The following is a 16,387-nucleotide window of genomic DNA, read 5'->3' on the forward strand; positions in this document are numbered from 1 at the left end:
AAAAAGGACTAGTATCCAAAATCTTTAAAGAGCTTATCAAACTCAACATCCAAAAACCAAAAAATCCAGTCAAGAAATGGGCAGAAGACATGAACAGACATTTCTCCAGAGAAGACATCCAAATGGCCAACAGACACATGAAAAAATGTTCAACATCTCTTATCATCAGGGAAATACAAATCAAAACCACAATGAGAAAAAACCTTGTTCTTTTTATATTGGTTTGGTGAAAGCCCTGAATATAACTTGAAGTCCAGAATTCTATAGGATCAGTTGAAGTTACCTTCCATAGGACTTTGCCTGAGATTATACTTTTGCTTGGCTCTTTTCCCTTCCCTGTCCTTCTCTCTTTTCCTGTTTTCTCTTGGAAGCATGTTTTTAAAAAATTATTTAAATTTTAGTGAACATACAGTGCAAATTGGTTTCAGGAGTAGAATTCAGTGATTCATCACTTACATACAACACCCAGTGCTCATCACAAGTGCCCTCTTTAATACCCATCACCCATTTAGCCCATCCCCCCACCTACCTCCCTCCATCAACCCTCGGTTTTTCTCTATTGTTAAGAATCTCTTGGGTGCCTGGGTGGCTCAGTCGGTTAAGTGTCTTGGCTCAGGTCTTGATCTCGGGGTCATGGGATGGATCCCTGCGTCATGGTCCCTGCTCATCACTCCCTGCTTCTCCCTCTCCCTCTGCTGCTCCACCACCCCCCCTGCCCCCACTTCTGCTCTGTCTGTCTCTCAAATAAATAAATAAAATCTGTAAAAGAATCTCTTATGGTTGGTTTCCCTCTCTCTCTTCCCCCCCTCCCATATGTTCATCTATTTTGTTTCTTAAGTTTGGAAGCACAGTCTTTTTTTTTCCCCCCCTTAAGTAGGCTCCACATCCTGTGGATCCCAGTGCAGGCTTGAACTTACGACCCTGAGATCAAGACCTGAGCTGAGATCAAGAGTTGGACACTTAACCAACTGAGCCACCCAGATACACCTGGAACCACATTCTTAATAAATCACTTGGACATCAGTCCTCGTGTCAGGATCTGCTACTGAAGAACCAGCCTAAGACAGTCACCTACAAGTTCATTGTTAAATTTAATGGACACATATTAGTTCTCTTATTTGAACTCCAACGTATGTGATAGCGCTACATATCTCTTCTTATTGCATTACTGCCTTTCTTTGTTTTTGCAATTATACAATCTCCTGATTTTCTTCCTACTTCTTTGGAGTTTCCTTCTTTTTTAGCTCTGAAACTCATTTCTTTAAAAAGTTTACATGACAGGAAACAACAAATGTTGGCAAGGATGTGGAGAAAGGGAAACCCTCTTACACTCTTGGTGGGAATGCAAGCTGGTACAGCCACTCTGGAAAACAGTATGGAGGTTCCTCAAAAAGTTAAAAATAGAGCTACCCTATGACCCAGCAGTTGTACTACTAGCTATTTACCCCAAAGATACAGATGTAGTGAAAAGAAGGGGCACATGCACCCCAGTGTTCATAGCAGCAATGTCCACAAGAGCTAAACTGGAAGGAGCTGAGATGCCCTTCAACAGATGAATGGATAAAGATGTGGTCTGTATATACAATGGAATATTACTTAGCCATCAGAAAGGATGATTAACAAACATTTGCATCAACATGGATGGAACTGGAGAAGATTATGCTGAGTGAAATAAGTCAAGCAGGGAAAGTCAATTATCATATAGTTTCACTTATTTGTGGAACATAATAACGCAGAGGACCATAGAGGGAGGGAGGGAAAACTGAATGGCAAGAAATCAGAGAGGGAGACAAACCATGAGACTCTGGACTCTGGAAAACAAACTGAGGGTTACAGAAGGGAGAGGGGGTTGGGGGGATGGGGAACAGAGTGATGGGTATTAAGGAGGGCACGTGTTGTAATGAGCACTGGGTGTTATACACAACTAATAAATCACTGAACAATAACTACATCAAAAACTAATGATGTACTATGTGTTGGCTAATTGAACATAAAAAAAAAAAGTTTATATGAATATCCAGTCAGAGCCAACTGGTTATTTCCCTTGAAATGCTATCTACATGGATTTCCAAATAGACCTCAGGACCATATACTATCTTGGAATGTCCTCAGAAAGCCCTGTCATTGATCAGGTAACAGAGTAAAAACATCAGAGTCCTTTCTTTTAAATGGAAAAAGGAAAGACTTCTGAGTCTTTTTTTTTTTCCTGAGTCTTCTTTGTAGGTTTCTATTCCTTTGCTCATTCCCTAAAAGCTAAGCCTCTTCAAGGATACATCCTCAGTTGTCTTTTTACCCTGTATATTCTTATATGACTTACCTTTCTGGTTTTATAATTATTACTCACATATAACTTCCTAATCTACATATCATACCCAGATATCTCTACAGACCTTTAGCCCCATCTATCTTATGGCCTACTGAACACTTATTAGGTGTTCCTCAATCATTTCAAATTCAGCGTGCCCAAACTGTGCTATTTTCCCTTCTAAGTCAGTCTTCCTGACTTCAGTGAAGAGCTCTATAGCCAACCTCTTTACCAAGTCAGATACCTGGAAGTCATTCTTTTTTTTTTTTTAATTTTTAAAAAGATTTTACTTATTTATTTGACAAAGAGAGAGAACACAAGCAGGGGGAGTGGCAGGCAGAGGGAGAGGGAGAAGCAGGCTCTCAGCTGAGCAGTGAGCCTGACGTGGGATTCAATCCCAGGACCCTGAGATCATGACCTGAGCCAAAGGCAGGAGCTTAACTGACTGAGCCACCCATGCACCCCCCCCCGAAAGTCATTCTTAACACTTCTCTTCCCTGAAATCAGTCATCAAATTCTGCAGAGTCCTTTCTATATATCTCTTGAACGTGTTGCTTCTATTCCCTGTGCTGCTGTGCTGCCATTTATCTACATTTTGACGTATTACAACAACCTCCTGTTTGATCTCCCTCCTCCAGTCTTTTTTTAAATAGTGTCTTCTCTGTGCTACAGCCTGAATGATCTTTTGAAAATATAATTCTGAGCATGTAACTCTGTATTCATTTCTTATTGTTGATATAACAAATTACCACAAATTTAATGTCACAACATGAATTTATTATCTTAGAGTTCTGGAAGTCAGAAATCAGTTTTATTGGGCTAAAATCAGTATGTTAGCAGTCCACATTCCTTCTGGAGTCTATGGACAAATCTGTTTCCTTGCCTTTTCCAGTTTCTAGAGACTGTGTAGATGGTTAGATGGCTCGTGGGCCTTTCTCCATCTTCAAAGCCAGCCATATAGTATCTTTCCTCCTTTCTGACCTCTGCTTCTGTTCTTGTATCTTCTCTTTCTCAATGATCTTTCTACATCCCTGTTCTAAGGACTCTTGTGATTACTTGGGGACCAAAAAATAATCCAGAATAATCTCTCCATTTCAAGATGCTTAACTTAATTCCATCTTCAAAGTTTCTTTTACCAGGTAACATATTTGCACATTCCAGGAATTAGGAGGTAGACCTCTTTGGGGGCTACCACATACACACTTGCATCAAATTATTCAACCTCTTCTCATTACTTTTAGGATAAAATCCAGACTTTTCTATATGACTCTTTCCTTGTCATCTCCTACTGCATCTCTTGCTACTCCTCACTTTCCATTCTGCCTTTTAATTTAATTGAACTTCTTTTAGTTACTTGAACAGATTCTCTCTTATGTTTTGGTCTTTGTACTCTGTACTATTTGCCTAGACTCTTTTTCCTTCCCTGTGACCCCTCCTCCCAAGCACTCCTTAGCTAACTACAGTTCATCCTTTACCGTTCCAGTTTAGATATCACTTATGGGAGAAGCCTCTCTGACTCCCCCAGTCTGTTTAGGCACCTTTCCTACATGTTTCCTGTAGTACCTTGTTATGGTACTTAATCTTACTGGATTGTGAGTGCATGCTTCGTTGGAGGATTCCTGTACAAGACTAGGATATAACAGCTATTCATATTTGTTAAACTATTAATTTATCGTTGAACCTCTTGAAAATTGTATTCTGTTGTTCCCAAGATTATGTTTTATAAGATGTGATATTAATGAAAAACTTGAATTTTCTTTGAAACTTTAATTTTGATATATTTTGTTTTATAGTTTCTTATAACTGGAAGCCTTAAATTTGCATCTACAAGTGTTAAACACTTTTATGTTTTTATATCTTGACAGTTTATAATTTATCTTAACATGCAGTGAAGTAGGGAAGCAGGAACAGAGCAAGGTGGGAAGGTAATTTTTATAGCTTATTAAAATAGGAAAATCCGAATCTCATTAAAACAACAACAACCTAGGGGCACCTGGGTGGCTCAGTCAGTTAAGCATCTGACTCTTGGTTTTGGCTCAGGTCATGATCTCATAGGTCTTGAGATGGAGCCCCATGTTGGGCTTGGAGTTCAATGGAGAGTTTACTTCTCTCTCCCTCTCCCTTTGCCCCTCCCCCTGCTTGTGTGCATTCTCTCTCTCTCTCTCTCTCTCTCTCTCTCTCTCTGTCTCTGTGGAATAAATCTTTAACAACAACAAAACAAAAAATAACAACCCAGTACTTACTTTATTGTAGGCATTCTATAGGTACTGGCGATAAAAAGATGAGGAAGATTAAGTTATAAGCTTCTGTCCTCAAAGATCTTCCACTCATGTTAGAGATACAGAATTCTAAGTAAACAATTATGATACAGTGCAATCAATGCAATAATAATTGAGTATTTTATGGGAACACAGAGGAGTGAGCTGGAATAAAGGCAGAATACAGGGTCCATAAATAATATTTCAGTTCTTTTTTTTAAAAACATTTATTTATTATTTATGTAATCTCTACACTCAATGTAGGGCTTGAACTCATGACCCCAAGATCAAGAGTCGCATGCTCTGCCGACTGAGCCAGCTGGGTGCCCTGATAATATTTCAGTTCTATATTAAGGGAATGGGTAGGATTTACAACAGGAGAATCCTAAAAATTATATTCAAGACAAAGGGAACATGCCTGTGCAAGGTGCACTGATGCACATAGTGAGACAACAATGTTTTTTTGGATGTAGTGACTGGGATAAATATCTGATATGAGTGCCATTGGCTGTGATGTTGAGCAGTCATTACTTTCTAGGGAACACTTGTTTTTCTGGGAAGTTGGGGAAGATAGAGTTAGCATAAGCTTCTGCAGTTGTTTTTAATGTTGATATGAAAGAGCTTGCTGTATTTAAGGCATGGCCAGTAGTTACTTATGACTTGAAGCCTTGAGGAATGGCAGGAAATGAGGATTGGGGCTAGCTTGTGAAGGGCTTTTATATAATGGTAAGAAATTTGGTATTTTATCTGCAAGCAATAGGGAGCTGATGATTTTAAATCAGGAGAGTAATATGATCAAACCCTTATTTTAGAAACATAATTTTGGTTGTTATGATAGATAGACTTAGGGAAAGGAAGAAGAGACCAAAAAAGAAAGAGGCCAATCTATATGAGGGCTTAAGAGAGTCTGGTTAGTGGAATCACATGTAAAATGTCATAATGGGATTATGTCTTATTGAACAGTATAATATTAGTATTACTCAGTCTATTTACTGTGATTTTTTAAAGCATAGTTTTAACATAGCTAATTACTATAGAAGCAGCAAATTAGAAGGGACAGAGTTCTAGAGGTAGGCAAACTGAAAATACCACAAGATACTTGGCAGTTTGAACAGGAAGAAAGTGACATAAAATTTTTGTCTTTTGGGTTTTTTTTTTTTTAAAGTATAGCAGGTTGGATCCATGTTGTGAAAATATCAGTAAGTCTCCACAAAAGCTTTGGGGTCACACATTTCAGTGGTGATAATAGTCATGAGTTATTAAGAAACAGTTACCATAGTTCACTGTATTTTAAGTTTGAGGAAATGGGTTCATTCTTAAAAGGTCTGTTAAATGGCAAGATTTAAAAAACTGGAGATATTTAAAAGGGATAGATTACAATAATCTATAAATTTATTTTTATAGAATACTTTAAGCTGAAACATGAGTTGAGAAGAACAAAAGAACAGTTTTGAGCTGTAGTGTGTGCAAGGTACTTAACACATTTTATCTCACTTCCTCCTCACAACAACCCTAGGAGGTAGATGTTACTATCCATATTTAAAAAATGAAAACAACCAAAGTTCAGAGAAGATAGGTAAATTCTGGTAGGTTACATGCTTAGTGGTTGAACTGGGTTTTTAAACTAATCTTAAGTATCAGGAAGAAAAGTTACAGATCAAAAAGGTGGGAAGAAAATTATAATAACATCTAAAAGCCAGAGAAGTATAGTTTTTAGAAGGAAAGGGTAATCAACAGTGTCAGATTTTGAAGACAGATTATAACTAATAAAATCAAGAAAAGACCATTAGAATTTATTGTTTTATTCCTGACATATGTAAGATAGATAAAGACGATTAAAACAAGTAATGTTTGTAGGTAGAACTGTTCTATTATTTGAGCATAATACTTTACATAGTTTATATTTTGAACTGTAAAGCAAGGTTTAAATGCACATGTTTTTGTTTGTTTCAGTTATATCAAGATTTCTTGATACAGAGCAGCTTCTTTCTGTTTTAGTCCAAATTCCAAAGCAAGACACGGTATGTATGCATATATTATGTGCTATATTATTATACTTTATATAATTTGTCTTAATGTAATATAGCAATTGGAAAATATCAAAATATTTTTTAAAAGTACTTCATTATTAATATCTGGAACATTTTTATGCCTTTTAAAGGAAACATTTTTCTCAATTTCCTATTCTATGTTATAGTAAAAATTGAAAATTTCTTAGTTGAGGAATTGGCATATTTTCATTGATCAAATATTTACTTAAAAAGTTTGTAATCTTTTTAAAACTTAAGCTATAATATTTGCTTAATAAATAAATAGATAAAAATTATGTTAGATCCAAAGATTATGGGTGATTCTTAAAAGTGAACATTATGTGAAGTTTGATTAACCTTCAAATATGCCTAAACTTTAAGATGAAACAATGTCTTTGGATATTTTTCAAATTAAATACTTTGTGCTTATAAGCACATCCTTTAAAGAAAGTGATAAATGGTTTTTATTCTTCTCTTTAAGGCGAATTAAAAATTATTTACTTTAATTAAATACATGCATGTTTTTGCTCATATGGTTAAAAAGGAAAAGAGTTTTGTACATCAGTAGAGTTTGATTTAAAATTTGATTACTTTGCAAATCCTTTGAAATCTAATCGTTGTTTCAGAAGTCTTTCTTTATTGTAGAGATAACACTCTTTAGGTTCATTTATAATAAAAACATCATCCAATGGATGGAAAAGCTCTGGCTGTTGGATAGGCACAGAATTAGAGTTTTCTTAAATAATTGAAATACCTTATAATAATTCAATATATACAAGTGGGAAGTAGCCAAGAATAACTGATGTCTGGAACAAAATTAGTTACGTTCGTAACATGAGTTTGAAAGTATTCCCTCCTCTTTAACTTTCTAGTACAGTTTCTGTAGAACTGATGTTATTTCTACCTTAAATGTTTGGTACAATTCACAAAGCCATTAGAAACTGGTATTTTTTTTCTAGGAAGGTTATTGACTATAAATTCAACTTATTAAACAGATATGGTGCTATTCAGATTACCTGTTTCTTGTTGAATGAGCTTTGGTAGAAAATTTGTCTTTCAAAGAATTTATCATTTCACCCAACTTGCTGAATTTATTAGCATTACATTGTTCATAATGACCTCCTTATTATCCTTTTTATATTTGTAAAGTTTGCAGTGATATACCTCTCTTATTCTTGATGTTGTTAATTGAATATTATCTTTTTTTTTCTTAGTCATTCTGGCTAGAGGTTATCAATTTTATTGGTGTTTTCAAGAAACCAATTTTTGACTTAATTGATTTCATCTTTTTTTTTCTTATTCTCTATTTCGTGGATTTCTGCTTTTATTAGTCTTTTTTTTTTGAGCGAATGTTTGCTTGTTTTCTTGTTTCAAGTTTTTATTTCAATTTCAGTTAGTTAATATATAGTGTAATGTTAGTTTCAGGGGTGCAATATAATGATTCAACACCTCTAGATAACACTGGGTGCTCATCACAAGTGCACTCTTTAATCCCCATCACCCATTTAACCCATCCCCCACCAACCTCCCCTCCAGTAATCCTCAGTTCTGTATAGTTAAGAGTCTGTTGTATGGTTTGCTTCTTTCTTTCTTTCTCTTTTTTTCTTTCTTCTGCTTACTCTGTGCTTAGTTTACCCTTCTTTCTCAGGATTCTGAAGGTAGAAGCTGAGATGATGGATTTGAGATCTTTCTTTTTTTTCTAATATAGTCATTTAGTGCTATAAATTTCCTTCTGAGTAATGCTTTAGCTATATTTCACAATTTTTAAAAAAGGTTTTATTTGAGAGAGAGTGAGCAAGTGAAAGAGAGAAAGAGAGAGAGAGCACAAATGGGGAGAGGGAGAAGCAGACTCCTACTGAGCAGGGAGCCTGATGTGGGGCTCAGTCCATGACCCTGGGATCATGACCTGAGCCGAAGGCAGATGCTTAACTGACTGAGCCACCCAGGTGCCCCTATATGTCACAGTTTTTGATATGTTGTGTTTTTTATTCAAAAAAATTAAAAATACCTTCTAATTTCCTTTTAATTTCTTCTTTGACATGGGTTATTTAGAAGTGTGTTATTTAGTTTCCAGTATTTGGGAATTTTCCAGATATATTTCTGTTAAAGATCTCTAATTTAATTCCATTGTGTTCAAGGACGTATATTATCTGATATTGATCCTTTGAGCTTTACTGACTCTTGTTTTTATGGCCCAGAATATGATCTATCTTGGAAATGTTCCATGTATACTTGAAAACAATGTATATTTTACTGTTGTTGGATGGAATTTTCCATGAATTTCAGTTAGTTCAAGTTGATTGATAATATTCTTCAAGTCTTTTTATTTCTTTTAAGATTTATTTATTTAATTTTTTAAAAAGACTTATTTATTTAGTTTAGAGAGGGGAGCAGAAAGAGAGTGAATGAGTTGGGGGAGAGGGAGTGAAGCAGACTCCCTACTGAGCACAGAGCCTGATGAGGGGCTCAATTCCATAACCCCAAGATCATGACCTGAGCCGAAATCAAGAGTTGGTCACTTAACCAACTGAGCCACCCAGGAGCCCCTATTTATTTATTTTAGATAGAGAGCAAGAGAGTACAAATGGGGGGAGGGGCAGAAGGAGAGGGAGAGAGAGTCTCAAGGAGACTTCCTGCTGAGCGCAAAGCCTGTTGTGGGGCTCAATCTGATGACCCTGAGATCATGACCCGAGCCAAAATCAAGAATTGGACACTCAACTGGCCTACCCACGCAGATACCCCACCTTTTCCAAATTTCAATTGGCTTGTCTTTTTAGTATTGAGTGGTGAGAATTCTTTATGTATTCTAGATACAGTCCCTTATTTTGGATATATGATTTGCATATATTTTCTGTCATTCTTTAGGTTGTTTTTTTATTTTCTTGTTGATATCCTTTGACATTATGTGTTAATTTTCTGGCAGGAAGATGAATATTTAGCTCTCTTTCTTCTCTTCTCCCATAAACATGGACATTTTCTTACTTCTCGTCACCCAGTAGGGTTACAACATAGTTTTAGTTAGATCAAAATTATTGTGATTATTCATGCTACAGAGTTGAGCTTGCACAACTTTTTGTGTGTTTTTTCCCCGGAATTAATAACTCTTTTTCTGTTTGTATGGTTTACTGTGTGTTTTCAGTAATTCAGGCATAGATATTTCTACCAATTATCTAAATATGCTCTCAGTATATTTATTCACCCACAGATAATCAAATTCAACCTCTTGAAGATGTCTCCGCCATAAGCTTCTGATCCGTTCCAATCTGGACTGGTTGCCCCTCTTTGTTTAGTATACAGCTGTGACCCCAGGTTTCTCTTCGGCATTTTTCTTTGTCTTTCTTATGTTGGATCTCTTATTTTTTGTGTCCCTAGTCATCTTCTGTTTTGTCTTACTCTCTCCTTTTTGTGGAGCATATTTTCTAGTAACTTTCTGAGAAGGAGTAAGACTGCATTTCTGAAATGTTTTATTATTCTCTCATAATTGATTGATAGCTTATTTGAAAATAGAATTCTAGTCAGGAAAGAATTTTCCTTTAGAATTTGGGAGGCAATTCTCCACTGTCTTGTAGCTTTTAATGTTCCTCTGGAGAAGTTGAAACCATTGAGATTTCCAGAATTTTAGATGCGTCTGACTTCTCCCCTTCCATTCTCTGGAAGCATGTAAGATCTTCTGGTTTCAACCTTTTAAAATAGTGAAAATAAAAATTAATTAAAAATCTCGAAACTTCAGAAAACTTTTTAATTTTAAGAATAAGTTGCCAGCCTGATGCTCTGTCACTCCCAAATACATTACTATTTCTTACAAACAAGGATATTCTTCTATTCAACCACAATAAACCTTCAAAGTAAGGAAATTAACAATGATAACACCGTTTAATCCTCATATCCTGTGCAAGTTTTGCCAGTTGTGCCAACAGTCCTTTATAGAAAAAGGATTCAATTGAGAATCAAGCATTACCTTTAGTTTTTGTGTTTATTTAGTCTTCAGTCATGACCTTGACATTTGAAAAGTATAGGTCCATGTGTTTTCTTTCAGTATGGGTTTATCTCATGTTTTTCCTCATCATTATATTCTGGTAATATATCTTTGGTAGGAATATCACATGGGACAGTGTTTTTATTACATCTTATCAGATGGCTCATGATTTTGATTTGCCCCATTATGATGATAACTTTGCGCCCTTGATTAAAGTCGGGTTATCTAAGCTTCTCCACTATAAAATTACTATTTTCCTTATGTAATAATAAGTATTCTCTGGGGAGGTAGTTTGAGACCATGTAAACAATACTATTTCTTATCAAATTTTCATTTTATTTGTTTAATCTCTATGTACCTCTGGTTTCATATTTTATTCAGTTGGTTTTAATCCTTTTCTATCAACATTTATTTTGATTCTCAAATTATTTCAGATTTGACCAGCACAAACCCCTTTTAATTGGTCTTTCAGTCCTTTGGAAATACACCCAACATTCCTTGAGAGCTTTATCACTTTCTGGCTCAGGAAAATGAACCAGGCTTTCCTTGTACTTTCTCTGCCTAGCCTTTGAGTCAGCCATTTCTCCCAGGAGCCCTGGTTCATTTTAATGGCATATGGTATTTAGAAATCAAGATCTGGGCACTGGGCACACTCTTTGCTGTTGGAGTGTCACTGCTTCCAGGCCTTCTCATGGCTAAGTATATGTATATGAGTAAATGGGTAAATACATACATATTTATCTCCATATTTATATTTAATTATATTTTATATATTTTTATATACATCTGTGCAGTTGAAAACTACAAGTCTCCACCAGTACCTTCAATTTCAGTTCAACATCCCAAGGTTCATATCAGTGTTCACACCTTCAATATTAGTATCTCCCTTCTCTGATAATGAGATACCTGGCTCTCAGTATCCTTAATTTATTAGCATATTTGACCCATCCTCCCCACCATGTGACCAGTCTCTGACTACTGCCACTCTCTATCTTATGCAGATGTCATCCTCACTCTTGCCTGTGCTCCAGCATTCCCTGCTAAACCATCTTCCCATCCTCACTTGTCTCAGGCTCTGATACTCTGCATTAGAGTGCCCTCCTACACAGAGACTTTCCTTAGCCTACATGGGGTCTAAAACCTTGTCTCCCAGGCTGCCTTGTCTCCCCTTGCCTGGATACCCTCTTGACCTTGTTTAGGTTCATATAATCTGTGCTGAGAAGCCCTCCTTCCTTATGGTGCCTTCCTTATCCTTCTGTGCTGTACCACCTCTCCATTCTCACCCTGTTCTGGTTTTGCTTCTCTCATACCAGTGATGTGCTGTCCTTCCAATTTGGGCCCTGATAACTAATATTAAATCAGTGTTCATATTAAAATAAAATTATTTCTGAATATATAGGAAGTGTTCTTCATTTGATTCTTTTGGATATGCTTTTGCTAGTGTGTGTCATTAACCTTTTTTTTTTACTTTGTACTTGTTCAGTAGTCTTTTTGGAGCCATTAAATGTTTTAGGACTTTCAGAGACTTAAAATGAATGCTCAATTATGAATATAGACATAAAGAACCCTACAGTTAGCCTTTATGATCTTTTGCCAAATTCCACTGCCTTGAATGATATTTTCAAATAAAAACATCTTAAATAACTTGAACAGTTTTATTTATGAATGGCATGTTCTACACAGAAAAATGCAGCACACTATAGGAATAGGACATGGCCACTTTGTACTGATAATTAGTATGTGTAATAATTCCCTATTGCTTCTTTTTTTTTTTAAGATTTTATTTATTTATTTGACAGAGAGAGAGAGAGACAGGCAGTGAGAGAGGGAACACAAGCAAGGGGAGTGGGAGAGGAAGAAGCAGGTTCCCAGCGGAGCAGGGAGCCCAATGCGGGGCTCAATCCCAGGACCCTGGGATCACACCCTGAGCCGAAGGCAGATGCTTAACAACTGAGCCACGTAGGTGCCCCTTCCCTATTGCTTCTGAAACAAAATACTATACACTGTGTGGCTTAAAACAAGATAGATATGTTGTCTCACAGTTCTGGATGCTAGAAGTCTGAAATCAAGATTTGATAGGGCCATGTTTCCTCTGAAACCTTTAGCGGCGTTCTTTCTTGCTTCTTCCTAGCTTTTGGTGGTTTGTTGGCAGTCGGCAGTCTTTAGTGTTCCTTGGCTTGCTGCTGCATAACATGCATTCTCCCTGTGTATCTCTGTCTTCACATGGCTATCTTTTACATGACACTAGGCATATTGAATTAGGAGTCTACCCTACTACAATATGGTATCATCTTAACTAATTATCTCTGCAATGACCCTATTTGCAAATAAGATCACATTTTGAAGTACTGAGTGTTTAGACTTCAATAAATATTTTGGGGGGATATAGTTCAACCCTTAACGGTATGTTAAGACTTTGTTTCACTTTTATTATAGGAAAGAATCATGAGATTATACTTGAGAGCAGTCTCTTTGTTGTCAACTCGTGTAATGTTTAGTATTACATTGTCATACAGCTTCATAATTTATGTACTAGCTATAAGAATTAGTAACATACATATTTTTGAATTAGACTTTTTCTGGTTATATTGAAAGGAAACACCAGTTTGGCCAACCTACCTCTCTCAGAAATATCTGTGATTAGCCAGCTTCTGTAATCACTTTGGCTCTCAGACTTTAGAAAAGTAATCTGATCCAGATTTAAGATAATTCTATAAGCTGAGAATCTGGAATCCTTTTTTCCCCGTCCAGAAAAGGCAATCTATAGCTAGTTCCATAAGGTTTTTAAGGATCAGTCATAACTGATTCATAGCTGGTAGTTTGTTAACTTCCTATCCTTTTTAGTGTTGGAAGGACTATTACATTACATAGCTGTAAATACCTTCCTAGTTAGCACATCTGTCCTTTGTGAAGGCTTTTAAAATACTTTTCAAATTTACTAACTTTTGAGGAGCCCTAAGCAATATATTGACTTCATACATGATTCATGAATTTCAAAATTCCCTATACTGTTTCTTAGTTGCTGTTTTCTTAACCATCTGGAGATATACTTTAAATTAGGCTCTTTCCTCATTTGATATAAACATGTATCTCTTAATTAAACACAATATTTACTAAATTAGACTTGTGCTGGTTAAATTGCATGATTTGCCAAACTTTTGAATGAACTAAATGTTCTGTTGGCTGAATTATATGATTATCTTAAACTTCTAAATGAACTAAATTTTCCCTGAAAATTTCCAGTGTGGAGTTGTTTGCCTAGGATAAGTTCTTATACTTTCTTCTTAAAAATATTGATTTTAGAAAATGTTTTTTTCTAGATCATAAATATTCTCTGAGAATAAAACTTAAATTTCTTATTTTGATTAACCTGAAGGTCTTTTCTTTCTGTATATTTATAACCTTACTTTTAATATATTGTATTAAGAATACTTGTGTTTTCTATTATGAACATTCAAAATACTTCCTTCAACATTTGAAAATTTTGATATTAAACAGGTTTTTCTGGGTCATCTGCCTGGCTCAGTCAGAGCATACCACTCTTGATCTCAGGGTTATGAGTTCAAGCTGCACATTGGGCATAGAGCTCACTTAATTAAAAAAAAAAAAAGACTACTTAAACCCTTTTAAAACAAAAACAAGTTTTTCTCAGTATTATTCAAATTTCTTTGCTTTATTTTTAAAAAAGATTTATTTATTTTAGAGAGAGCGGGAGAGAATGTACACATGCAAGTGGGGAGGGGCAGAGGGAGAGAATCTTCAAGCACATGACTACCTGCTGAACATGGAGCCCACCGTGGGGCTCGGTCTCACCACTCATGAGATCGTGACCTGAATTGAGACCAAGAGTTGGTCACTCAAACAGCCGAGCTACCCAGGTGCCCCTCTTTGCTTTATTTTGAATAACTTTTAATCTTTTCCCCATTGATTTCAGACTGCCATGTAGAGTATCTAGTACATGGCTTTTTCTTTAATTCATTTAACAAGTTATTTTACTAAGCATTGCAACAAGTGGTAAGGATACGGTAAGAAATAAGTCTCTAATCCAAAGGAATTTATAATCCAATGTGAGATTTGGGTAAAAAAATAAATAAATAAAAGCAATTACAGCATAGTATTGTCAGAAACTCCAAGGGATCTTATATTCTACCCTAACTGCAAACTATCAAGTTAGCCTGCCAATTTCATAGATGCGGATAGAAGACACAAGACTCCTGGGTCAGAGAGACAGGACTTTAGTATTTAGAACAAGCAATAGCTAGAGTATCAACATTTTCTTAGACTGATTCCCAAACTCCATTTCCCACAGTGTGATGTGAAGAGGACCAGGTGAAATCTTGCACATGTACTGTGTTATAGGAGAGAATTGCAGAGCTTAGGAAACTTGGATCTTTTAAATTGGACAATAAGTATGTTTGCCTACTGTCCTGAAGGGAGATGCCATCTTAATCTTCCAAAATTGTAAGCGTACTCGCCATTTGCTCTAGGAGATACCATATTTTTCAAGGCTAGTCATTATACAAACATCTTTGAAAAGACTGTCCAGAACAAAGGCAGTCAGTGCCTCTGCTCAGAAGATGTGCATAAATGCAAAAGACCAGTAGAGAATTGCCTCCCAAATTGCTTGGAAGAAGCAAGTTGCAGAGATTCTGTATTAGTTGTCTGTTGCTGCATAACAAATTACCACGACCATAGCAGCTTAAAACTGCACATATTTATTATCTCACATTTCCTGTGAGTCAGGAGTCTGTGAATATTCTAACTTGATTCTCTGCTTAGGATCTCTCAAGGTGCAGTTAAAATGTTATCCAGGGCTGAATTCTCATGTGGAGTACTCAGCTAGGAAAGGATCTGCCTCCCCACTCATGTGGTTTTGGCAACATTTAGTTTCTTGCAACTGTAGGATTTGTGGCAGCTTATATCTTCAAAGCTGGCAAGGTATAGAGAGATTGGAGAGGGATACAGAGAAGGAACAAATAGGGAGGAAATCACCAGTGATGTAAGAGGGTAAGTGAGTACCTATATACTTGTAGCAAGACAGCTCCTTTACAGCAGAATTTCTCAACCTAGGCATGATTGATCTTTGAGCTGGATAATTCTTTCACTGGCCTCTGTATTCTAGGATTTTTAGCAGCAACCTTGGCTTCTACCCACTAGATGCCAATAAAATTTCCCCAGTTGTAACCAAAAATGTCTTCAGGTATTGCCAAAGTGAACATCCATGTAATGACCACTCAGGTAAAGAAATAGGTGTTTCCAATAGTTTAGAAACTCCTCTTTTGCTCCTTTCTGCTCATGATTCTTTACCTCTCTCCAAAAAGAAACTACTTTTTTATAATGGTGTTCTTGTTTTTCTTTCTAATCTAGTTTTACCTGTTCTTTTTAAAATTTAACATATAAGGAATCATTTATGTGCATTTTTTATTTTAATTTTTAATTTTTAAAAAACATTTATTTGTCAGAGAGAGAGAGAAACAGAGAGCATGAGTGCACTAACACGGGGGAGTGGCAAGCAGAGGGGGAAGCAGGCTCCCCACTGAGCAAGGAGCCCGATGCAGCACTTGATCCCAGGACCCTCGGATCATGACCTGAGCCAAAGGCAGCCACTTAACCAACTGAGCCACTCAGGCGTCCCTCACGTGTATTTTTTATATGGCTTTGTCTCAACAACATTGTTTGTGAGATTTAATTATATTGTTGCATTTAGCTGTAGCTCATTTGTTTCTATTGGTATATAATATTTACTGTATGAATATGCCATTATTCATTTCACGTTAGACTTTTGAGTTGTTGACAGTGCATATGTTTTTATTGGACA

The 16,387-nt window shown here is 36.2% G+C and overlaps 1 protein-coding gene across 1 annotated transcript in view; it reads left to right on the forward strand.

The window, feature by feature from the left end:
* MSH4 (mutS homolog 4) overlaps positions 1–16,387 on the forward strand; it is an 84,120-nt gene that overhangs the window by 32,123 nt on the left and 35,610 nt on the right. The window contains exon 8 of the mRNA XM_002916912.4: positions 6,517–6,584. Within this exon, the coding sequence (XP_002916958.1) occupies positions 6,517–6,584 (68 nt within the window). The remainder of the gene's footprint in view (positions 1–6,516; positions 6,585–16,387) is intronic.

This window comes from Ailuropoda melanoleuca, chromosome 2, assembly GCF_002007445.2.
Source record: "Ailuropoda melanoleuca isolate Jingjing chromosome 2, ASM200744v2, whole genome shotgun sequence".
Classification (NCBI taxonomy): Eukaryota; Metazoa; Chordata; class Mammalia; order Carnivora; family Ursidae; genus Ailuropoda; species Ailuropoda melanoleuca.